The sequence below is a fragment of the Macaca nemestrina genome, chromosome 12, assembly GCF_043159975.1.
Source record: "Macaca nemestrina isolate mMacNem1 chromosome 12, mMacNem.hap1, whole genome shotgun sequence".
NCBI lineage: Eukaryota > Metazoa > Chordata > Mammalia > Primates > Cercopithecidae > Macaca > Macaca nemestrina.
In genome coordinates, this window is record NC_092136.1 from 31,379,023 (window position 1) to 31,404,103 (window position 25,081).

At 40.0% G+C, this 25,081-nt stretch overlaps 1 protein-coding gene across 2 annotated transcripts in view; it reads right to left on the reverse strand.

The window, feature by feature from the left end:
• The window catches only part of LOC105471539 (cell cycle associated protein 1), a 50,142-nt gene that overhangs the window by 13,177 nt on the left and 11,884 nt on the right, over positions 1-25,081 (reverse strand). For both annotated transcript variants that reach the window (XM_011724053.3, XM_024789611.2), the window contains 9 exons: positions 15,070-15,132; positions 14,873-14,959; positions 10,417-10,655; positions 10,249-10,331; positions 6,807-6,944; positions 3,771-3,823; positions 3,607-3,693; positions 2,161-2,316; positions 1,967-2,075 (listed from right to left, as the gene is read on the reverse strand). In XM_011724053.3, coding sequence (XP_011722355.1) covers positions 1,967-2,075; positions 2,161-2,316; positions 3,607-3,693; positions 3,771-3,823; positions 6,807-6,944; positions 10,249-10,331; positions 10,417-10,655; positions 14,873-14,959; positions 15,070-15,132 — 1,015 coding nt within the window. The remainder of the gene's footprint in view (positions 1-1,966; positions 2,076-2,160; positions 2,317-3,606; positions 3,694-3,770; positions 3,824-6,806; positions 6,945-10,248; positions 10,332-10,416; positions 10,656-14,872; positions 14,960-15,069; positions 15,133-25,081) is intronic.

Consider the following 25,081-nt stretch of genomic DNA (forward strand, 5'->3'; position numbering starts at 1 on the left):
CCCAAAGTACTGAGATTACAGGCGTGAGCTACCATACCCAGCTCAATATATCTTAACCAACTTTCAATTAATTTCAAATGTTTCTAGAGAAAAGAAAATTTTAAATATGTACTTTTTGGCCAGGCACAGTGGCTCACGCTTGTAATCCCAGCACTTCGGGAGGTCAAGGCAGGTAGATCACGAGGTCAAGAGTTTGAGACCATCCTGGCCAACATGGTGAAACCCTGTCCCTACTAAAATACAAAAATTAACGAGGCACCTGTACTTCCAGCTACTTGGAAGGCTGAGGCAGGAAAATCGCTCGAACCCAGGAGGCAGGGGTTGCAGTAAGCCAAGCCAAGAACACGCCACTGCACTCCAGCCTGGTGACAGAGCGAGACTCCATCTCTAAATAAATAATATATACTTTTTAAGAGCCTATATTCAACTCAGCATGCATCTTAACAATTCCTCATTCTCCCACCTCCCTTCCCAACAATGATTAAATAGATAATCAAAATGACGATCTTCGGTTAGTCATTAAGAAAGCACCCATTTTCACTGGAGAGTCTAATGGACTCAGCATTATGTAAATATCTAAATAGCCTTACAGGTTTTATCAGTGCTACCTATACTGACTTTCACACAATTTCCCAGCTGAGAAAATGACTTATTATCTTCCTTTGGTAGAGCTCAGAAAATGAACACTAAAAAAACCATGACTGCTCTCTTGTAGGTGTCACCTTTGATTTGTTTTCTAACTCTTGGTAGAAATGTGACAGATATGAGCTCCCTTTACTTCAGAAAAATCCTAACTACCTTACACCAAATTAAGTGTCATTAAACATACTTTTACTCAGCAACTTCTTTTATGATATTTAAGATCATGCAACATTAAATAGGTTATTTTACTTGGTTCCACTTTTGTGCAACTAACACTGATGTGTTCTGGGAAAAACCAGGATGACTTACAATCACTAATAGTCCTGCAGAGAAGGTCCACTTAACCCAATGGAAGGCACCAACTCTATTTAGTGCTACTACTTCAAATAATGGTGTTAAGTCCAGAAAGAGTCTGAAACTATCTTGTGGTTTCTCTCTTCCCTTTGCCTCTTACCCACTTCATTGCTGTGTATTTTTTTTAAGGTAATAAAATCCAGAAATTCTCCTAGAAAGCTATAAGCATTCAAAGAAAGACATCTCTATTATTTTTACTCCTAAATTTGGAAATTTTAAAAGCCAAGCAAAATTTCACTTGTTAAAGTTACAAAAACAGGCAAAACTGGTCTATTATAGTTACAAGTACAGAAGTGATTGCTATCGCTAGGGGAGAGGATAACTAGTGATTGAAAGGAAACACAATGTAGGTTTCTGGGGTACTGGTAATGTTTCTTTTTTTTTTTTTTTTTTTTTTTTTTTTGAGACAGAGTCTCGCTCTGTCACCCAGGCTGGAGTGCAGTGGCCGGATCTCAGCTCACTGCAAGCTCTGCCTCCCAGGTTTACGCCATTCTCCTGCCTCAGCCTCCCAAATAGCTGGGACTACAGGCGCCCGCCACCTCGCCCGGCTAGTTTTTTGTATTTTTAGTAGAGACGGGGTTTCACCGTGTTAGCCAGGCTGGTCTCGATCTCCTGACCTCGTGACCCGCCCGTCTCGGCCTCCCAAAGTGCTGGGATTACAGGCTTGAGCCACCGTGCCCGGCCTATGTTTCATTTCTTAATCTAGGTGCAGGTGTTTTCAGTTTATAAAAACTCATTAAACTTGCATATATTTTTCTATGTCTACATGGCAATAAAAAGTTAAAAAATAAACAATTATGGAACTACATTTTTAATTCAAATTATAGGAACGATAACATTCTTTTTATCAAATTAAAAGACCTAAGTCAAAATTAAAGTCATTAAAATAAAATTAATTTTCACAAACTTTATAAAACCTGAAAAGTACTGGCCTTATACTTCTCTCACATAAAAATGTACCACTACTAACCTGGAGGGCAAACCAGCTGGGGCATGTCCATGTTTTGTGTTGGATTCATAGGCTGTGCAGATACAATGGCAGGATCGAGTGTCTGGTTTTCAAAATCCAGCATTGAATCCTACAGGTTGAGTTAGGATAGAATAAAGTCAAATAATATAAACACTTAAAGTTTCTGTTACAGTGTTTGACTAAAATGAACATACCTGTATGAAATTATAGGGACCCTGCATTTGTGCCATAAGATCTTGTACTCGCTGTCTTCTCACAAGGGGATCTGCCTGAGCCACTGGAGTCAACGAGTGGGGCTCTGGTACAGAAGGGGATGCAGCCTGAGGTTGCTGCTGGAGTGAATTTACCACCTAAGGTAGAAAAAACAGGATGAGAAACAACAGGAGAGCAAAAAAGCTCCACTCACTACCATCATGATGTGTCCCCCAAACTACATATACCATCTAATACTATAAACAGAACAGGCTTTAATGCAGTTACACAAATGGACTACATTTATGCCAAATTTAACATTCTGAAAAATATCATCACTTCTACAGTGTTTCAGTTCCATAGGACCACTATGTAGCATTTCAGGTTGGTTGACTGATTGATTGATTAATTTTTATTTTTGAGATGGAATCTAGCTCTGTAGCCCAGGCTGGAGAGCAGTGGCAGGATCTCGGCTCACTGTAGCCTCTATCTCCCAGGTTCAAGCAATTTTCCTGCCTCAGCCTCTCAAGTAGCTGGGATTACAGGCACCCACCACCACGCCCAGCTAATTTTTGTATTTTTAGTAGAGACAGGGTTTCACACCATGTTGGCCAGGCTGGTCTCCAACTCTTGGCCTCATGTGATCCACCTGCCTCAGCCCCACAAAGTGCTGGAATTACAGGCATGAGCCACCATGCCCGGCCAGGAGAATGGTCTTGATAGAAGAATAACATATTAAAAAGAAAAGCATATTACCCTCAGCTTACAGCTATTTTCCTGCACTTTGGGGGTGTAAAGAAAGACATCTAAAAGAGGATCAAAAGGAAGGCCAGGACCCATTGGTAAGGTTTTTTTGGACTGTATCTTACAGGTAACAAGGCATCACTGAGAGCCTCAAGTACAAGTAACTTAAAGCTAACTTTTCCAATAAAATTAAGTTGTGACAATGAATAGGATGGTCCAGAGGCAGTCAGAGAGGAGTAATATGAAGAGAGTCACTGAACTAGACATGAGGACCCAAAAAAAAATCATCGTATCAGTTGAGAGACAGCATTAGAAAACACTAGAGGAAGTCTACAGCCTGGTGACCAAACAGCATTAGGGTAAAGGAGTACAAGATGATACCCCAAAACACAGATCAGTGTAGGAACCCTGATTTTTACAAAGCAACCTAATTTCAGTAAGAGACAAATCATGGTAACAGATTAATTCACATATAACTTTGTATAAAATAATTTTTTTTACATTGGTTCAGCAAAACAGTGATCCTATTAAACATCCACAGGGATAAACATTCATTTTTTCGAAGTAACAGTCTGGTGTAATGAGTTTGTTATTATAATAAATGTACTAATAATGCAAAAAACAATCTTAATTTGTTCTCAGTAGAGATAAAAATTACTAAGTGAAGACAAAGACAACAACCTTGCAATACAGAGAACTCTTACCTCAACCGTTTCAACTGTCCACTCATCTACCTGCTCCTTTTCACCACTGGTGAACTGTGTTTCTGCCATGAACTGTCTATTTACATACTGCAAAGCAAAGTAAATGTTTGAGACATTTGTTTGAAAGGCAGCAAAGTAAAGGCAGCATTAAATTAAAATCATACCTCTGTTGATTCAACTTCACTTTGCTCAGTGTACTCTTCTGCTGGCTCAGGTTCTAAGAGGTTAAAAAATGGTGCAAAACAAAAGGATTTTTAGGTCAGTAATACTACTCTACTCTGCGTGATATTGGTAGATAACATGTCATCATACATTTGTCCAAACCCAGAGAATTACAACACTAAGAGTAAACCCAAATGTAAACTATGGACTTTGGGTGATAATAATGTGTCAATGTGGGTTTATCAATTGTTAACAAATGTACCACTCTGGTCAGGTGGATGCTGACAATGAGGGAGGCTGTGCATCAGTGAGGGTAGAAAGTAAATGGGAAATGGCTACACCTTCTGTTCAGTTTTGCTGTGAGCCTAAAACTGCTCTAAAAAATAAAGTCGGCTGGGCACAGTGGCTCATGCCTATAATCCCAGCACTTTGGAAGACCAAGATGGGTGCACACCTGAGGTCAAGAGTTCGAGACCAACCTGGCCAATCTGGTGAAACCCCATCTCTACTAAAAAATTGGCCAGGCATGGTACTGGACGCCTGTAATCCCAGTTACTCAGGAGGCTGAGGCAGGAGAATCGCTTGAACCCGGGAGGCGGAGGCTGCAGTGAGCCGAGATCAGGCCATTGCGCTCCAGCCTGGGAAACAAGAACAAAACTCCATCTCGAAAAATAAATAAATAAATATAAATAAAGTCTATTTTTAGAAATGATACCATAAAGTACAATAAATCTTTTTTAAAGTTAAGAATTCAACTAGGCCAGGCGCGGTGGCTCACGCCTGTAATCCCAGCATTTTGGGAGGCCGGGACAGGGGGATCACCTGAGGTCAGGAGCTTGAGACTAGCCTGGCCAACGTGGTGAAACCCCGTCTCTACTAAAAATACAAAAATTAGCCAGACGTGGTGGTGTGTGCCTGTAATACCAGTTACTGGGAAGGCTGAGGCACGAGAATCACTTGAACCCAGGAGGCAGAGGTTGCAGCAAGCTGAGATCGCGCCACTACACTCCAGCCTGGGTGATAGAGTGAGACTCAGTGCCCAAAAAAAGAATTTAACTTAAGGCCAGGTATGGTGGCTCACGCCTATAATCTCAGGACTTTGGGAGGCCAACGCAGGCGGATCACTTGAGGTCAGGAGCTCGAGACCAGCCTGGCCGATATGGTCAAACCCTATCTCTACTAAAGATATAAATGGTCAGCCAAGCGTGGTGTTGTGCACCTGTAATCCCAGCTACTCAAGAGGCTAAGGCAGGAGAATTGCTTGACCCTTGGAAGTAGAAACTGCAGTAAGCCAAGATCATGCCACTATACTCCAGCCTGGGCAACAGAGCTAGACTCTGACTCAAAAAAAAAAAACAAGGCTGGGCGCAGTGGCTCACGCCTTTAATTCCAGCACTTTGGGAGGCCAAGGCGGGTGGATACCTGAGGTCAGGAGTTCGACACCAGCCTGACCAACATGGTGAAACCCCATCTCTACCGAAAATACAAAAATTAGCCTGGCGTGGTGGTGTGCGCCTGTAGTCCCTGCTACTCAGGAGCCTGAGGCAGGATAATCGCTTGAACCCGGGAGGCAAGAGGTTGCAGTGAGCCAGGATCACGCCACTGCACTCCAGCCTGGATGACAGACAGAGACTGTCTCAAAAAAAAAAAAAAAAAAATTCAACTTAAATTCCAAACAAAGTAAATAGTTCACCATCACATAATCTAAATTTACTTACAAACTTATTTATAAATTAACAGTGTTTTATATTTTAGAAAGTTTTCTTTACCATTTATTCCAGAATTAATTACTTTAGGTTCAACAGTAGCTATTTCAGATCATGTATAACGCAAATAAAGAGCTACTATATTAAAAGCCCTCTTTCTTCTCATAAGTAATAGTATAAAGCAGCATACAGATTAAAAATCTTACTTAGTAAAGTTTTAAGAGGGGGAAAAAGATTGCCTTATATTAATCTCCAACTATTAATCCTACCAATGTACAATCTTCCCTTCTAGTTTCAACCTACTAGCTACCCGTTACCAAGTGCTTACCGTGTGCCAGGCACTATATACACACTTGACATATTTTCTTTTTGAGACGGAGTCTTGCTCTATCACCCAGGCTGGAGTGCAGTGGCAAGATCTTGGCTTACTGCAAGCTCCGCCTCCCGGGTTCACGCCATTCTCCTGCCTCAGCCTCCCGAGTAGCTGGGACTACAGGCGCCCGCCACCACGCCCGGCTAATTTTTTGTATTTTTAGTAGAGACGGTGTTTCACCATGTTAGCCAGGATGGTCTCGATCTCCTGACCTCCCACCCGCCTCGGCCTCCCAAAGTGCTGGGATTACAGGCATGAGCCACCGCGCCCGGCCTTGACATATTTTCTAAATAGGGAATCTGAGGTACAAGAGTTTTACTAACTTGCCCAAAGTTACAAAGCTAGTAAATGTTGAAGCCAAGATTTAAATTCAGGCACTCTGATTCTAGCAAAATTTATACTCCGATGTTTCCTTGTATTCAGAACTTCACTCATCAATGTAAGAGTTACCATAAAAGTATTCACAGTTCGGTGTCTAGCTATATAATTAGTGTTGTGTCCCATGATAAAATTAACTGGAAAAGACTCCTTGCCTTGGAGGAATTTATAGTTCAAGATTGTGGAGTTATAATCTCCCCATGATTAAAACAAAACAAAAGCAACTCATACTATTCATCCTATGCACTGGCATGGTAAACAGCAAATCTGGGCATTTCAGACAGAAACCTATTTGAAAATCCTTGTTAACAGGTGGCCCTCACCCATACTCCTGCCCATCAATACTACTGCAAAAGAACTATCAGTTTGTAATAGTGATCAAGACTAGTAAGACAAATGACTGATAATGAATACTGGTAGGAATTACTCAATAATCTCTCTTAACAGTTTGTCATGCTTAAAGTCTCTTTAAAAATAAAATCTAGTGTACATATATGAAAACTAAGTACGTATATAAACTTGTAGCAAAATCAAATAAAACCAGAACCCTAAACTAAAGTTCATATCCACCTAATACTCACCAGCTTCAGGTACCTGGTCTTCAACTGCAGGTGCTGAGGCTGCCTCTTCTTCCTCACACAACCCATTCTGGTGGTTGTGGGTGCTATCAAAGTAGTTTGACTGAAAAACACGCTCAACAATTTCCTTCAGAACTTTATCTAAGAAAAAGAGCATGAATTATAATGTAAGACTTATCTGAGGATGCCTGGCTTGAAGAAGATCCAACATTCTATAAAATATTGTGATTAAAAAACAACCATTACTAAAACACATACACACATAAAAAGATTACATTTCACCAAGAACAGAAATGTATTACAGAATGATAGGGAACAAGAAGAATGTACTTATATTAAACTTTACGGGGTTTTTTGTTTGTTTTTGGATACAATCTTGCTCTGAAACCCAGGTTGGAGTGCAGTGGCGTTATCTCAGCTCACTGCAACCTCTGCCTCCCAGATTCATGCAATTCTTGTTCCTCAGCCTCCCAAGTAGCTGAGATTACAGGTGCGTACCACCATGTTCAGCCAATTTTTGTATTTTTAGTAGAGGCGGGGTTTCACCATGTTGCCCTGTGAAGGTCTGACCTCAGGTGATCTGCCCAACTCGGCTTCCCAAATGGCTGGGATTAACAGGCATGAGCCACCGTGCCCGGCCTGAACTTTATGTATTTTAAGTAAATTAGTCAGGGGGAAAAAGATGACATTTAACATTTATTCATTCAAAAAGTATTTATTCAGCACCTATTACATATTAGGCAATATGCTAGGCACTAGGAAAACAAAAAGGTATGTAAAGACACAGTATCTCCCCTCAATAAGCTTATGGTCTAACAGAGGTGGTATCAAATACAACTACAAAAAACTTACATCTGTGAAAAGTACTACACAGAAGTACAATGGATTGGACCCAATCAGAGTGAGGCCACAAAAGGCTTTCCTAGGTAAGTGCTACAAGAGTTGAAACCTAGAAGAGTAGAGGGGTGAAAGTGTTTCAAGATGGAGGAAAGAGCATTACAAAGTCCTATACAAAGGATGTCAAATACAAGAAAAGGAAAGGAAGCCACTATGGCTAAAATACAGGGAACAAAGAAAAAGCATAGGGAAAGATGTGGCTGCAGAAACTGGTAAAAAACAGACCATGAATGTCCTTGAAGTTAAGGACAAACTTATATAAATAAAACTGAGATGAAGCCACTAAAGATTTTAAAGAGGCAGAGGGGTGGACTCAGTTAAGCAACTGCGTCAGACAAGAGAAAGGCATAAAAGTAGAAGAGAAAGAAGTAGACAATCGAAAGATATTTAAAAACAAAAACTATCAGAATTTGGTGTACCAGGATATTTAAAAACAGTGCAGGGCAGAGGGGGAGATGTATAAAGAGTTATTACTTTCAATTTCCTTGGCTTGTATATTATTAATAGTTATACAGTAGGGCCACTCCCTGATAGGTCACTGTAAAGAAAAATAAAATTTTGAGGACTATACTGTATCAAAAGCTTTGGGAAATTAATCCTAATAAACTACCAACAACTCTAGATAATGAACGCTTCATATGTTTTCCTTATTTCACTTCAGCAGCTCCTGGCTCAAAACTGTTTTCAAGAAGTTATAGATACAAATCAAATGTACATAAAAACACTAATTTGGGTATATTAGTACCTTTCCATTATAAAGATTAGTGCCTTTCCATTGTAAAGATGTCACATTCCTATGATGTGGGAATAAGATTAGGTAGAAAATAACCAGCCGGGCGCGGTGGCTCAAGCCTGTAATCCCAGCACTTTGGGAGGCTGAGACGGGCGGATCACGAGGTCAGGAGATCGAGACCATCCTGGCTAACACGGTGAAACCCCGTCTCTACTAAAAAAAAATACGAAAAACTAGCTAGGCGAGGTGGCGGGCGCCTGTAGTCCCAGCTACTCGGGAGGCTGAGGCAGGAGAATGGCGTAAACCTGGGAGGCGGAGCTTGCAGTGAGCTGAGATCTGGCCACTGCACTCCAGCCTGGGCGACAGAGCCAGACTCCGTCTCAAAAAAAAAAAAAAAAAAAAGAAAAGAAAATAACCCCAAAACAAGCTATAAGCTTAAAGGTTTAGTAACACCTTTGTTACTCAGCAATGCTCATGAAAATTTGATGAAGCTTGACCTAAAACTACTTTTTTAAGCTAACAAGCTTATACATATAGAACTTGCAGAACTAAAAGCAAAAAGGTAAACACATATTTTACAAAGAAATACAGACCAGAGTAAAAGTTAACGAACCAAGAAAATTATTTCTTAAATGAAGAAAGGACAGACAAGGACTGGTACCCTTAAAGCAAATATACTCTTCTAAATTTTGCCAACTAAAGCTCATACCATTTTGGTGACTAAAGCTTATAATTCAATCTGATTTCTTTTCAACCAACAGCTAAAAATGCATAAATACAGATGCTTTCATTTTATGTTCAAAAATCTACCTTCCTAATTCAACCTTACAAATCACAAAGATAAGAATCTATTCCCTGGTTTCACAAAAGGCTAAAACGTAAATTCCTAGTTTACTGAAGGAGTGAAACATGAATGTCCGTTTTTTAAAAAATCAGTTCACAGTTGCATGTTTGAGAATAAGGAGCTCACACAGAAAACTAGACCAAGTATCAGAATATTTTAAATACAGAAAAAAACTAACATCCTCAAATTAGCAGATGTTTAAGACAAACTAAAGAAAAACTAAGGCAATAACCATGAGCAAAATGTATGAAATGCAATAATTGTTTCATGAAACTTCAGCCATAAAACAAACAGTCCCCATCTATTACTAAAAGCTGTGGAAACTCAATCTGATGTTAATCTGTCTACCTCAAACATAATTAAGTTACATACAAGACCATGTGAAGTTAGGACTATCATACTCCCACAGTTTCAGTTGTTTCTTGCTTGTGTTCTAATTTCCACATTACAGATTAAACATATAAAGAAACAAAAAAGAAACCAAGCAGTAAATAGCAGATGAATGTTACATATACACTTCTAAATTTTATTCAATTAATATTAATTTTAAATAGGAAAACTAGCTGGGCGCAGTGGCTCACACCTGTAATCCCAGCACTTTGGGAGGCCCAGGCAGGTGAATCATTTACGGTAAGGAGTTCGAGACCAGTCTAGCCAACATGGCGAAACCCTGTCTCTACTAAAAATACAAAAATTAGCCAGGCGTGGTGGCGCATGTCTGTAATCCCAGCTACTTGGGAGGCTGAGGTGATAGAATCACTTGAACCCAGTAGGCGGAGGTTGCAATGAGCTGAGAGCACGCCACTACACTCCAGCCTGGGTAACAGAGTAGACTCCGTCTCAAAAAAAAAAAAAAAAAAAAAAAAAAAAAACGAAAACTAATTTTTTTTCTCTCAAGTGAACTATAAACATAGGAAAATTAATTTTTAAAGATTCCTAGTTATAAAATCAAAGTTATCAGTGATACTCACAGGTGGTTCCACATACAGGTTTTTCCTTCCCTTCCAGCAGGTCCCACAGGTGAATGGAGGCATGTTCATACTGTTCATTCAACCTTTTAATAGTAAATAGCTAATTAATAACCTTTCAGTTGTCAACTTAAATACTCAGAAGTTTCTATTATCAAATACCACTAATACCTCAAGCTCATGTCCCGTTCAGGGTCTACTAGCTTATAGAATTCATCCAACAATGACAGCTCCTCTTCGGACAATATTGGCACTCCATTCAAACCTTGTTTCAGGTCAGTCCGCACTTCATCATCTCCCAATTTGTCCAAAACATATTGTAGCTCAAGTACAGTTTTTAAACGTTTCTGTTCAGCTTCTTCTCTCATAAGCTGCTCCCGACGTGCTGTCTTCTTTATTGTTTTCTGAATCTGCAAAACGATATCAATGTAAAACACCAAAATGAGTTCTATAAAACTTAGTTCAATCCATTTCAGGTTCAGCTTAAATAAGGCATGTTTTACTCAATGAGTGAGATATGACCCCAGTACACAAAAGGATGATTCCTGACTTACAAATACAGTTTTAAACATAATCTATTTTAAGCAATTGTTAAAAATTCAGAACAGCTCTTTCCCTAGAAGGTATTTTACTACTGAAATATTACTGATGAAACAATGTGTTTGGGGCTTCTTTCAAAATAATCTAGAGGGCAAAAGGAGCAAGGAAATGAATGTGGATTTATGTGAAATACAACTGACCATGAGATGATAAATAAACAAGTTCGGTACAGGTACAAAGAGTTTCACTGTACTGTTTTCTTTAGTTAGGTATATATGTCTGAAGTTTTTCATCATGCATATAAAAGGTAAAAATTTTATGAAGTTAGAAATTATACAGAAATTTAAAGGCCTAGGCCAATTAAAAAAGAAACCCAACCACAGCAACAATAAAAATCTTACCTCAATCTAGCTCCTCTATGGACAAATAACCCAAAGTTCTAACTCTGAGTATCTACTAATGACTCACAAGGAAATGCCAAAAACCCACAAGTGCCCCTTTGCCCCCAAATAATCTGCTGCCAGTCTCAGAAAGACATTCCATTCTATTGAAAAGAGTGCCTAATTTTTTTTATGAATAAGATGATGCTGGTGGAGAAAAACAGCTAAAGCTAAGTCTGAATGTATTTTCCCCACATTCCTTTTTTTCTTCCCTAGAAAGGCTGAAAGGAAAACATCAGCCAAACTCAATTATTTCTCTCCCTCTCTCGTGTATCTAACATCAGGCTGGGGACAGAGGAAGGCCAGTCTTTTCAAGAGGAATGGCAATGTTTTCCTTTCCACTTTTTCTCCTTTCTCAAGCCTCACTAGGATGAACCAAGACACAGAAAACCAAAATGGGGACATATGAAACCTATATTAAAGGGAAAAATGGGGAAGGACACCTGGGAGGAATGATGAAGGCTGCAATAACAAGACAAATCTATAATGACAACAAAGCGTGCAGAATAAATATCTTAGCAATAAATGGCAAGTGACAGCTACAGTGAGCTGAGATCATGCTACTGCTTCAGCCTGGGTGAAACAGTGAGACTATCTCAAAAAAAAAAAAAAGGTATTCTTTTTTAAAAAATAATTTAATAAAAATTTTTTGAGGCAAGGTCTATGTTTCCAAGGCAGTCTTGGGTCTTGAACTCCTGGCCTCAAGCAATCCTCTCACCTCAGCCTCCTAAAATACTAGTATTACAGGTATGAGCCACCATGACCAGCCAGGAAGGTGTTTTTTGTTTTGTTTTGTTTTTGAGATGGAGTCTCACTCTTGCCCAGGAGTGCAGTGGCACAATCTTGGATCACTGACACATCAACCTCCTGAGTTCAAGCAATTCTCCTGCCTCAGCCTCCTGGGATTACAGGTGTGTGTTCCCTCACCCGGCTAATTTTTGTATTTTTAGCAGAGACAGGGCTTCACTACGTTGGCCAGGCTAGTCTTCAACTCCTAACCTCAGGTGATCCATCCGTGGGGTTACAGGCGTAAGCAACCACACCCTGCGCAGGAAGGTCTTTATAGGTAGGTGGAGGCAGGAAACATAAGAAGACGGGCAGGAATGTAAAAGGAAGTTAACAAAGCAAAAGAAGTTAAGAAAGCTATTCTGTATGAAATGAACAGTTCAAGAAGGAAAAAGGCGAAAAGGTAGGCTGGAGTCAGGCTAAAGAAGTTCTTGAATGCTGAACAAAAAGCATGTTTAATAATTGTGGAAAGTATACCAAAGGATCAAAGATAAATAAAAGCTCTGCTAACGAAGTCAAAGCTCAGAGAAAAGTCCTGAAAATACCAAAGTGTTACAAGAGGAGCAAAAAAGGATACAGGTATTTTCATTACACAGTGATAGTAACTTCCAAAATAGATGTTACATTAAACTGTATAGCAATCCTGCTTCTATTTAAAAAAAAAAAAAGAAATTGGGCAGGGTTCATCAAGCTAAGTGGAATAAATCTCTCCTTTGGTGCTATGGTCTGAATGCACCCCCAAAAATTCAAGTGTTGGAAACTTAACCCTCCCAATGCAATAGTGTTGGGAGGCTGGGCCTTTTGGGAGCTATTTAGAATGAATTAATACTACTATAAAAAGAGCTTGCAGGAGTATGATCACTCTCTCTTGCCCTTAAGCCCTCTACCATGTGAGGACACAGTAATGCAGCAAGATGCTGGTACCTTGATCTTGGACTTCCCAGCATCCAGAAGTGTGAGAAACAAATTTATGTTCTTTATATAAATTATCCAGTCTCAGGCATTCCATTATAGTAACACAAAGTTGACTAAGACACTACGTACAAAATTAAATTACTTTTTTTGTTTCCAGGCAAAGATTTTCCTTCCCTGATCAGATATAATAAGTAATTCTAAGATTAAGTACTTGAAGCTAGGCACATTGGCTCACGCCTGTAATCCCAACACTTTGGGAGGCTGAGGCAGGCCAATCACCTGAGGGGTCAGGAGTTTGAGACAAGCCTGGCCGACGTGGCGAAACCCCATCCCTACTAAAAATTTAAAAATTAGACGGGCATGGTGGTGCTCGCTGGTCTGTAGTCCCAGTTACTCGGGAGGCAGAGGTTGCAGCAAGCTAAGATAGCGGCACTGCACTCCAGCCTGGTCAACAGAGCAACGCTCTATCTCAAAACAAAACAAACAAACAAAGGATTAAGTGCTTGAAATATATTAGTTATGCATCAAATACTGTTCTAAGCACAACCCTATGAGGTAGGTACAATTATTATCACCATTTTACAGATTAGAAAACCAAGGCACTGATGGCCTCTGCCCATCAGCCCCCTTTCTATCCTATTGGATCTGTGACTCTGGAAAACCTTGACTAATACAAGAACAGTGAAATTAAGTAACTCATTCATGGTCATACTACTAAGTCAAGTCACAAAATTAGGATTCAACTGGGCAGTCTGCTTCTAGAATCACATCTCTTTATCCCTACACTGCATTGTCTCATATAATAAACTGTTTTTTTTGTTTCAGCAAATTAGAGGAAACTTTATATAGTCACACATTACTTAACAAGGATACATTCTGAGAAATATGTCAGTAGGGAATTTCATCATTGTGCAAACATGGAGTGTACTTAGACAACCTAGATAGTACAATCCACTACACACCTAGGCTATATGGTTTAGCATATTAGCTCCTAGACTACAAATGTGTACAGCATGTTACTGTACTGACTACTGTAGGCAACTGTAACACAGTAGTAACTATTTGTATATCTAAACATACAATAGGTACAATAAAAATACAGTATTATAATGTTACGGGACCACCATCATATATGTGGTCCACAGTTGACTGAAACATCATTATGGAGTATATGCCTGTATTTCAATGTTATTAGCCTTCTCCAAAGAAGATGACACTTATTCAGATGGCTTAATTTTCTGGCCTCAACAAATTATCTGACTTTGCTTGCATTTAACTTTTGTCCTTATTCCCAAAGGTTTTTGTTTTGGATCGAGTGCTGATACAGGAGCACATCAGTTTGCCATACCCCTTAAGGTTCCTAAAGCAGAGAATAATTACCAATTATATAAATGAGCCTCTTTATTTTCTGACTGTTAAATTGTGAGTCATTAGACATAAGGAACATGATAAATAAAAAACATTTCTTTATTTATGTCTAACGACTATCTTATTTATATGTATTTGCAGAGCTAACATGTTAAACCAATGAGACCTTTAGCATTAGTTACAACACGTTTGTCAAATCTCAAACTTGGTCCTTTTAAAAATTTTTTTTAATTTAATGGGTTTTTTTTTAGAGATGGGGTTTTATCACGTTGCCCAGGCTGAAGTACAGTGGCTATTCACAGGAGTGATCATATGCACAGCGGCCGTGAACTCTTGGCCTCAACCTATTGAGGAGCTAGGGCTACAAACACATGCCACCGCCCTCAGTTTCAAACTTAGTATTTTTAAAAGACATCTTTCAGGTGTTACGCTAAACTTTACAGAATGTGAAGGCATCTTAGATATAACTGGATACAACTATCTCACCTTGCAGACAGCTTATCAATAGTAATGGAAGGACTAAAACCCAAAGAAACAACAAAAGTATTTCATAAATATATATACTTTCTTTTACTTACATCCTGACTTAGTGCCATGAAACTCCTCTGTAATTCTTTTGCAAACTCCAAATTATTTGTGACTTCCTGGTACTTAGAAACGGCATCCTAAAAAGACAAACAACCCAACTTTATTGTAAAGACAAAACACCACAAAATTAATTTTTCTATTTAAAATAGTAAGCATTAGGTCTAAAAAAAATATATAACATATTTACCAGCTGGTCTTGATTAAGCCTTTCCCCTTTGTTCATTCGTTCCTGGTAATCATCAAGCTTACCCTATATTAAAAGAAAAAAAGAATTACATTCCATATTGAAAGTATATACCAGCTTAAGCATGCTTGACAAAACCCACACAATCCTCTTAAGTTTGTCTCAAATTTTGCCTTAAATAAACTTTTAAGATATATTCCAGTCTAAGTACATTAAAAAAAAAAATTTTTTTTTTTTTTTTTTTTTTTTTGAGACAGTTTCACTCTTGTCACCCAGGCTAGAGTGCAATGGCACCATCTTGTCTCAATGCAACCTCTGCCTCCCATGTTCAAGCTATTCTACTGCATCAGCCCCTAAAGTAGCTGGGATTACAGGCACTCACCACCATGCGCAGCTAATTTTTTTGTATTTTTTGTAAAGACAGGGTTTCACCACGTGGTCAGGCTGGTCTCGAACTCCTGACCTCAGGTGATCCACCTGCCTCAGCCTCCCAAAGTGCTAGGATTACAGGCATAAGCCACCATGCCCAGCCTAAGTACATAAAACTTTTTAGATCTACTCCAACCATTGCTGAATGATATCAAAGACTGTATTGTAAATCAATGACACAACATTATTCCTTCCTACAAGAAAGAGTATTAGATGGACTAGGCATATGGCTCCCACCCACATGGCTAAGGGCCACAATTTGGTTAGGATCCTGCCTATATCAGGTGAGCATATCAGACATTTATCAGGTTAAATTTTTGTCTCTCCCTCTCCCCATAAGAAGAATTCATGTGACTAGGTGATATAAGAGTATTATTAGGCCAAACACAGTGACTCACGCCTGTAATCCCAGCACTTTGGGAGGCCAAGGTGGGCAGATCACCTGAGGTCAGGAGTTCAACACCAGTCTGACCAACATGGAGAAACCTCATCTCTACTAAAAATACAAAATTAGCTGGGCATGGTGGTGCATGCCTGTAATCCCAGCTACTCAGGAGGCTGAGGCAGGAGAATCACTTGAACCCAGGAGGTGGAGGCTGCGGTGAGCCGAGATCGCGCCATTGCACTCCAGCCTGGGCCACAAGAGCGAAATTTCATCTCAAAAAGAAGAAAAGAGTACTTTTTTCGGGCCAGGCGCAGTGGCTCCCGCCTATAATCCTAGCACTCTGTAAGGCCAAGGTGGGTGGATAACCTGAGGTCAGAAGTTTAAGACCAGCCTGGCCAACATGATGAAACCCCATCTCTACCAAAAAATACAAAAATTAGCTAGGTATGGTAGTGCAAGTCTGTAGTCCCAGCTACTTGGGAAGCTGAGGTGGGAGAATCGCTTGAACCCTGGAGGTGAAGGTTGCAGTTAGCTGAAATAATGCCACTGAACTCCAGCCTGGGCGACAGAGTGAGACGCTGCTCCCCACCCCGATTTAAAAAAAAAAAAAGTATTTTTCTGAATAAACTCATGGGCATATTGTCTTCAATGTACTTCATCCATTTATCTTGAACAAGATAGCTACCAGCTCACTAGTACACAAGTCAACAGCTTTGCTTTACTAGTTCAAGGGTGAGGATAGAAAACTAACATCTGGTTTAAGATCACGTTTTCTTGCTAAGATTAAAACTTTGCAGGTTTCCTGGGCTACTACTATTAGATAAGACCCCACAGATATTCAGGTAATGCAACACAGTCACAAACTGTTACTATTGTAAAGGTCAGAGGACAGGGAAAGAGGATAAATCTAAATTAACAGGACAATACTTAATCCCAGAAAATTATGAACATACATAGATCCTTACCCCCTTACCAATAATAAAATTGTGAAACAAAGTACAAAGTTAAATTCTAATAAAGGGCATTCAGAAACCACAGAAGCCAGTTTAAAAGCAATGGTAATAAGTTTTGTTTTTTTTCTTTTTTTTTTTTTTTTAAGGTCAAATGATCTATTTTCTTTGTACCATAAACAAATGTCAACTTGCCTAGACATTCTACCCCAGATTGAAAACCCTACCACAATTCCTTCATAACACTGGAGGTAAATAAAACCAAGATAATCACTAAGACATTAAAGGCTTTTAAAAGTATTCAATTTTTTTATTAGATGAACTATTTCACACAAGCTATAAGCCTCCAAATAAACAGGTATAAAATTTCAGTCTACTGATTTGAGAAAAAAAAGAAAGATTTTTTTACACTGATATGACAGATCTGACCACAGGTGCAGAAGATGTGTCCAATTACCTCACGATACTCTGAGGATCAACAGACAGTTCATTCTGTTTTTAAAAAGGGAAGACTCATAAGCTTGGGAAGCTAAAAAAAAAAAAAAAGTTTTAAAATAAAAAAATTTTATTTTTTTAAAGGGTAGGCTATTTTTCTTTTAAGAAATAAAAAACTAGACCGGGCCCAGTGGCTCACGCCTGCAATCCCAGCATTTGGGGAGGCCAACGTTGGCAGATGACAAGGTCAGGAGTTCAAGACCAGCCTGGCCAATATGGTGAAACCTTGTCTCTACCAAAAATGCAAAAATTAGCCAGGCGTGGTGGCACGCACCTGTAATCCCAGCTACTCGGAAGGCTGAGGCAGGAGAATTGCTTGAACCCAGGAGGCAAAGGTTGCAGTGAGCCGAGATCACACCACTGCACTCCAGCCTGGGACAAAGCGAGACTCCGTCTTTAAAAAAAGAAAAAACGAAGTAAGATTTGAATTTATGATTTAGGATATTCCAAAATAATAGTATTATAATCACAATTCCTCTATTTAAAAATATACAAACAGAAAATACACAAAGAGGAGGGCTTAAAGTTCAGTGCTAGTACACAGTTCATTAGTACTGAACAAAAGAAACACTGTTATTAACTTATACCTGGTATTTATCACCTTCCTTTTCTTCTATAGTACTGTACATTTAAGAAAATTGTTGCTCAATCTAGAAATACACCATACATCCCTCATGGGGTAGAGTTTATATATCTAACCAAAATGGACATAGAATCAAATTCCTAAAAAATGCTTGTGTAGAGATGAAAATAAATAAAAAAAGATAAACAATAAAAAAGGTAAGAATGGTACCTGAGTGATAAAATTATAGGTGTTGTGTTCCTTTTGCTTTGTTTTATACGCTTAACTACTGTGCAATGAACATATAGTTTGTACAATGAAAATAAGAATTCCATGCAATATAAAAGACATTAAAATTGACAGACTTCAGTACATTGTCAGGACTCTCACCAATAACAATCCTTAATTATGAACCTATACTACTCTTATAGTAGGACAAGTTATCCTATAGTAGAAAACCTCCAATTTTCTACACAATAACAAATTTAGAATTCATCCAAAGTGAGAGCTATGGCAGATTACATTTTCCAAAGATAGCTACAAAATCTGCATGCAGTCTCACATACTGTTCTACAATGTGACCTTGACACTACTCCATTAACGACTAGTCCACTTCCCCTGCCACTGCACCTGAGTGAGACTGTATAAGTGATGCTGTATGATTTCCAAGGCTGAGTCATAAAAGCAATCCATCTCTGCCTTGTTTGCTGATGATCCAAACACTTGTATGTGGAGCCTTGAGCCATCATACAAACACAGTAACTCTGAGACTGCCACATGATAAGGAAGCCATGCCATGAAGAAAGACCTCATAGCTTCTGATCAGCAATCCCTGTGGTTCTACTCATTTTAGTCCAAGCAACAAACGTATGAATGAACAAGTCTTAGTCTTCCCACATGAGGCCCCTGGTGTCATCGAACAGAAACATCAAAACTCCTGTGTACCCCGTCTGAATCCCTGACAGGCAGAATCTTTGCGCATGAGAAAATCATGGTTTTAATTCCTTAAAGGATTAATCTGTTACACGGCAATAACCGGAACAAGGTTAAAGAGGAAATGAAAAAGAAAGGCAAACAGCCAGTATGTGAAACTCAGCTTCATAGTACACCTCTTCATGGAACATTACAACAAAAGAAAGTATGCAAAAAGAACTCTGCATAGCCAAAATAAAGATCTATGCATTATGGCCAGGCATGGTTGCTCACACCTGCAATCCCAGCACTTTGGGAGGCCAAGGCAGGAGGATCACTTGAGGCCAGGAGTTCAAGACCAGCCTGGACAACATAGTGAGAACCTGTCTCTATAAAAAATTTTAAAATTATCAAGGCGTAGAAATTTTTTAACTTAGTGCCTATGGTCCTAGCCACCTGGGAGGCTGAGACAGGACGATCACGAGACTAGGAGTTGGAAGTCGTGATGAGCACGACTGCCCTCTAGCCTGGGTGACAGTGCAGTATCTTGGCTAAAACAACAACAACAACAAAAAAAAAAAACTGTGCATTTTTATTAAAGCTCATACGCCTATTTACTCTGATTTAGTAATACTATTAACATGATTCTTGTTTTTCAATCCAAGAACTGGATTTTTAAAAGGTGAAGAACTTAAGGAGTTTACTGTAAAGAAAGAAGTATGTAAATCATAACTGAACAATCTCAAGAATCTTTTACAGAATTTTCAAAGAGAAAACCACAGTTCCTTATACCCACCAAATTGAATTACCCAATCAAAAAAACGTAGTAAATCAAAGGTACCCGACGCCATGGCTCACACCTGTAATCCCAACAATTTGGGAGGCCAAGGCAGGTGGATCACTTGAGGTCAGGAGTTCAAGACCATCTTGGCCAACATGACAAAATCTCGTCTCTCCTAAAACTACAAAAATTAGCCAGGCGTGGTGGCACAAACCTGTAATCCCAGCTACTCAGGAGGCTGAGGCACGAGAATCACTTGAACCCAGGAGGTGGAGACTACAATGAATCGAGATTGTGTTACTACATTCCAGCCTGGGCAACACAGTAAGACTGTCTTTAAAAAAAAAAAAAAAAAAAGGCTGGGTGTGGTGGCTCACGCCTGTAATGCCAGCACTTTGGGAGGCTGAGGCAGGTGGATCACGAGGTCAAGAGTTGGAGACCAGCCTGGCCAACATGATGAAACCCTATCTCTACTGGGAAAAAATATATATATATACACAAAAATTAGCCAGGCACGGTGGCGCATGCTTGTAGTCCCAGCTACTCGGGAGGCTGACGCAGGAGAATCACTTGAACCCAGGAGGTGGAGGTTGCCGTGAGCCAAGATCATGCTACTGCACTCCAGCCTGGACAACAGAGTGAGACTCCGTCTCAAAAAAAATAAATAAGGTGGCCGGGTGCAGTGGCTCACGCCTGTAATTTCAGCACTTTGGGAGGCTGAGGCAGGCGGATCACAAGGTCAGGAGTTCGAGACCAGCCTGGCCAATACGGTGAAACCTTGTCTCTACTAAAAATACAAGGCCGGCGCGGTGGCTCAAGCCTGTAATCCCAGCACTTTGGGAGGCCGAGGCGGGCAGATCACAAGGTCAGGAGATCGAGACCACAGTGAAACCCCGTCTCTACTAAAAATACAAAAAATTAGCCGGGCACGATGGCGGGCGCCTGTAGTCCCAGCTACTCAGGAGGCTGAGGCAGGAGAATGGCGGGAACCCGGGAGGCGGAGCTTGCAGTGAGCCGAGATCGCGCCACTGCACTCCAGCCTGGGCAACAGCGTGAGACTCCGTCTCAAAAAAAAAAAAAAAAAAAAAAATACAAAAATTAGCTGGGCATGGTGGGGGGCACCTGTAGTCCCAGCTACTCAGGAGGCTGAGGCAGAAGAATTGTTTGAACCTGGAAGGCAAAGGTTGCAGTGAGCCAAGATCGTACCACTGCACTCCAGCCTGGGTGACAGCAAGAATCTGTCTCAAAAATAATAATAAAAAATAAATAAATAAAAATAAATTTAAAACGTACAGAAACTATAGGTCTTGGCCGAGAACAGTGGCTCACGCCTATAATCCTAGCACTTTAGCACTTCGAGAGGCCAAGGTGAGCAAACCATCTGAGCTCAAGAATAGGAGTTCGACACCAGCCCGGGCAACATGGCAAAACCCTGTCTCTGCAAAAAATACAAAAATTAGCCGGGCGTGGTGGCGCGCACCTGCAGTCCCAGGAGGTGCAGGTAGGAGGATCACAGAGTCTGGTGAGGTTGAGGCTGTAGTGAGTAGCCTCAACCCCTGATCACGCTACCACACTCCAATCTGACCAAGAGTGAGAACAAAAGAAACGACAGGTCATATATATAACATTTTTCTAACCACGATAAAAAAAGAAAGTTTCATCATAGCATTACACATGTTCTTCCATGGCTGTTAACACTTTCTATACTACTATTATAAATATCCTATCCCCTGTCCTTGCCTAAGCTTCAGGAAATCAGGATCCTAAGTCTGATCAAAGTTTCTAAGAAATAGCACTCATCGGCCAGGCGCGGTGGCCCAAGCCTGTAATCCCAGCACTTTGGGAGGCCGAGACGGGCGGATCACGAGGTCACAAGATCAAGACCATCCTAGCTAACATGGTGAAACCCCGTCTCTACTAAAAAATACAAAAAACTAGCCAGGCAGGGTGACGGGCGCCTGTAGTCCCAGCTACTTGGGAGGCTGAGGCAGGAGAATGGCATAAACCCGGGAGGCAGAGCTTGTAGTGAGCTGAGATCTGGCCACTGCACTCCAGCCTGGGGGACAGAGGGAGACTCCATCTCAAAAAAAAAAAAAAAAAAGAAATAGCACTCATCTGAGGAAATACCAAAACTTGTTAAGAAAACTGCAGGATGACAATAAAAACTTAATTAAAAGGCACTAGTTTTTCCCTTATCAGTAAAATATAGGATTTCCTGATCTCTCAGCTATTCAGGTACACAAAGAACTTTATCACCATGGAATCTGATCTGGTAGGGACTTTGTTTTACTATTATATATAATCAGATCTCTGCAGAGCAGAGACCCTATGTTGGTTTAGGTCAGTGATTTTTAAAACTATGGGCCCCAAACCAGCAACATAGCATCAACTGGCAACTTGTTAGAAACACAACTTCTCCGGCACTACCCCAGACCTACTGCATCAGAAACTCAGTGGGGGTTGGGGGAACCCAGCAATTTATAGTTTATTGAGTCTTCTGGGTGATTCTGATGCATGCTTAAGTTTGAGAAACACTCATCTCATTCAAATACATTGTAATTAACTTGTAATAGCCCAGTAGAACCTGGAAGTAAATTATTCTGAATCAAACATATGATATGATTAGTGACCTTAAAAACCATTATATGGCAGCTTTAATTTGGAAGTTGTTTAATAAACTTTAAAGCTGAAACTTTAAAACAACCCAGAAAACTTGAACTGTGGTTGGGTTTCTAGACCAGCTTACGAATCTAACTTAGTAACTATTTCATAAAGAAAACACCCGTGGCCGGGCGCGGTGGCTCAAGCCTGTAATCCCAGCACTTTGGGAGGCCGAGACAGGCGGATCACGAGGTCAAGAGATCGAGACCATCCTGGCTAACACGGTGAAACCCCGTCTCTACTAAAAAAATACAAAAAACTAGCCAGGCGAGGTGGCTGGGGCAGAATGGCGTAAACCCGGGAGGCGGAGCTTGCAGTGAGCTGAGATCCGGCCACTGCGCTCCAGCCTGGGCCACAGAGCGAGACTCCGTCTCAAAAAAAAAAAAAAAAAAAAAAAAGAGAATACCCATTTATGATCTGAACACCCTTAGGAGTTTTACCATCTTTGAAAAGCAGAGGTGAGAGAGAAAAAAATTAAGGTTTACCATCTTCCATTTATAAATAGTATTTTTGTCAAATCTTGCATTCTTACCTGACACCTCAGAAGTTAAACTAAGCGGTAAATGCCAAAATGTACACTACAAACAGAAAGCCTCTTACGACAATTGGTCTAATTTTCTACTTTTCAAAATGAAAGTAGCTATTACAATAGCTATAAAGATTACTATAGCTAGAATCTCAGGTCACTCAAGTGGCCTTCCATGATAAGGAAAAGGATATGGTATCTGTACTTCTCCAAATACAATTTGCCTAATCTCTGAAAGCACAGACTACTCAAGAAAAAAATGATGCCATCTTAAGTGGATTCATTCCTATTGTCACTTCCTATTCAAATGGCTTACATTAAAGTCCAACTAGAAAATGTGTCTACTGGTGTTAAAATTTATAGCATGAACTAAGTGAATATACAACAAATGGCTTGTCACATTGACAGATCCAACATTATACTAAGAACAGAATGGTAAAGATAGGAGTAATAAAGGTCTCCAGACAGCTTTATTCTTTCTTAGGCTGGAACATGGCTAACACATAATAGGTAACAATAAATTGGTCAACTACTCATGAAACACATAAAATAAATATTAAGCATTTTTCCTAGAGAATGAAACCATTTTCCTAGCATAAAAATGTATCTTCAGGCCGGGCACAGTGACTCACACCTGTAATCCCAGCACTTTGGGAGGCCGAGACAGGTGGATCACCTGAGGTCAGGAGTTCAAGACCAGCCTGACCAACATGAAGAAACCCCGTCTCTCTATCCTGGCTAACATGGGAAACCCCGTCTCTACTAAAAATAAAAAAAACTAGCCGGGCGTGGTGGCGGGCGCCTGTAGTCTCAGCTACTTGGGAGGCTGAGGCGGGAGAATGGCGTGAACCCGGGAGGCGGAGCTTGCAGTGAGCCGAGATCAGCCACTGTACTCCAGCCCCCATGGGAGACACAGCGAGACTCCATCTCAAAAAAAAAAAAAAAAAAAAAAAAAGAAACCCCGTCTCCACTAAAAATACAAAACTAGCCAGGCATGGCAGCACATGCCTATAAACCCAGCTACTCAGGAGGCTGAGGCAGGAGTATCGCTTGAACCCGGGAGATGGAGGTTGCGGTGAGCCAAGATCACACCATTGCACTCCAGCCTGGGCAATAAGAGCAAAACTCTGTCTCAAAAAAACAAAAAACAAAAAACACTATCTTCATCAGAAAGCCTACTACGTTACAATGTTGATAACACAAACCTGCCCTCTTAGATCCTTTCTATCTTGAAATTCAATTTAGAGTTCCTTTTCAGCTACTGAGTATCCTAAGTGTATTAAAAATCCATTTATAGACACATATGAGCAAGATAAATATCAGTCCATTTCCCAGATTACCCAGAGTCTTTAAGGGGGAATCATGGGATAGACAGGTGTGACCACACCCAGTAGAGTCATGTGGTACTGGGAAATAATTATCCCAACAAGTGCTATCCAGTCTCACTTTATTTCCTGTTTCTTTACTGCTTTTAATAGTTGACAGTATTCACTATGTAACAGACATTCAAATGTAAAAGGTAGCTAACCCTATCAGGGAGGCACTACTATCAATCGTATTTCACCTAACTGCAAATTGAAAGACACAGTTAAATAACTTATCTAAGTGAGGTCTTAAATCCCAGAAAAATCATTTGTGCCTTAACAACCCTCCCTCTTAGAACATCATTCTGGATTCCAGCTGTTGCTACATTCCCGCTCTGCCTCTGCTGCTGCTGCTGCTGTCTTCTTCCTTTCTCCAATCAGATTATTATGTTGCTGAATCGCAGTACATCTAGATCTTCCATTCTTCCCAAGGAGTTTTTCATTACCACCAAAGTTACTTTCTTGAAATGGATTTTTAAAATTAAGTTCAGTACAGTGCCATTAGGGTGCCAGAAGAGGGATATCCATGATAGATGCCCTCCTGGGCTTTGCTTCTTTGTTATAGCCAACAAATTCCATAAATAAAAAATTTAAGAAGAATTATGCAATTAAAAATAAATAGCAAGAGAGATGATAAACTCCAAAAAACCCTAAAAATTCTTCAACTAAACAATTATAAATAGTTGGAAGAAAGATTAGGAGGAAACATCTGAAAAAAAACAACTTGGCTATCCAGGAAAACTATGTAATTCCTATTCTCAACTAAGGAGATCTCTAAACTGAGAGGGAATACTTAAAAATGAACCCTAAAATAACCAAAGTAGTTAAGAGCATCTAGCTATATTTTATGTATCCAGGCCAAATAAATCACCTCTAGAGTACTGCACCAACTTTTGCAAAGACAAAATATTTCTTTTCCTCTCAACTTTCTATAATCTTTAGCAGTTTTC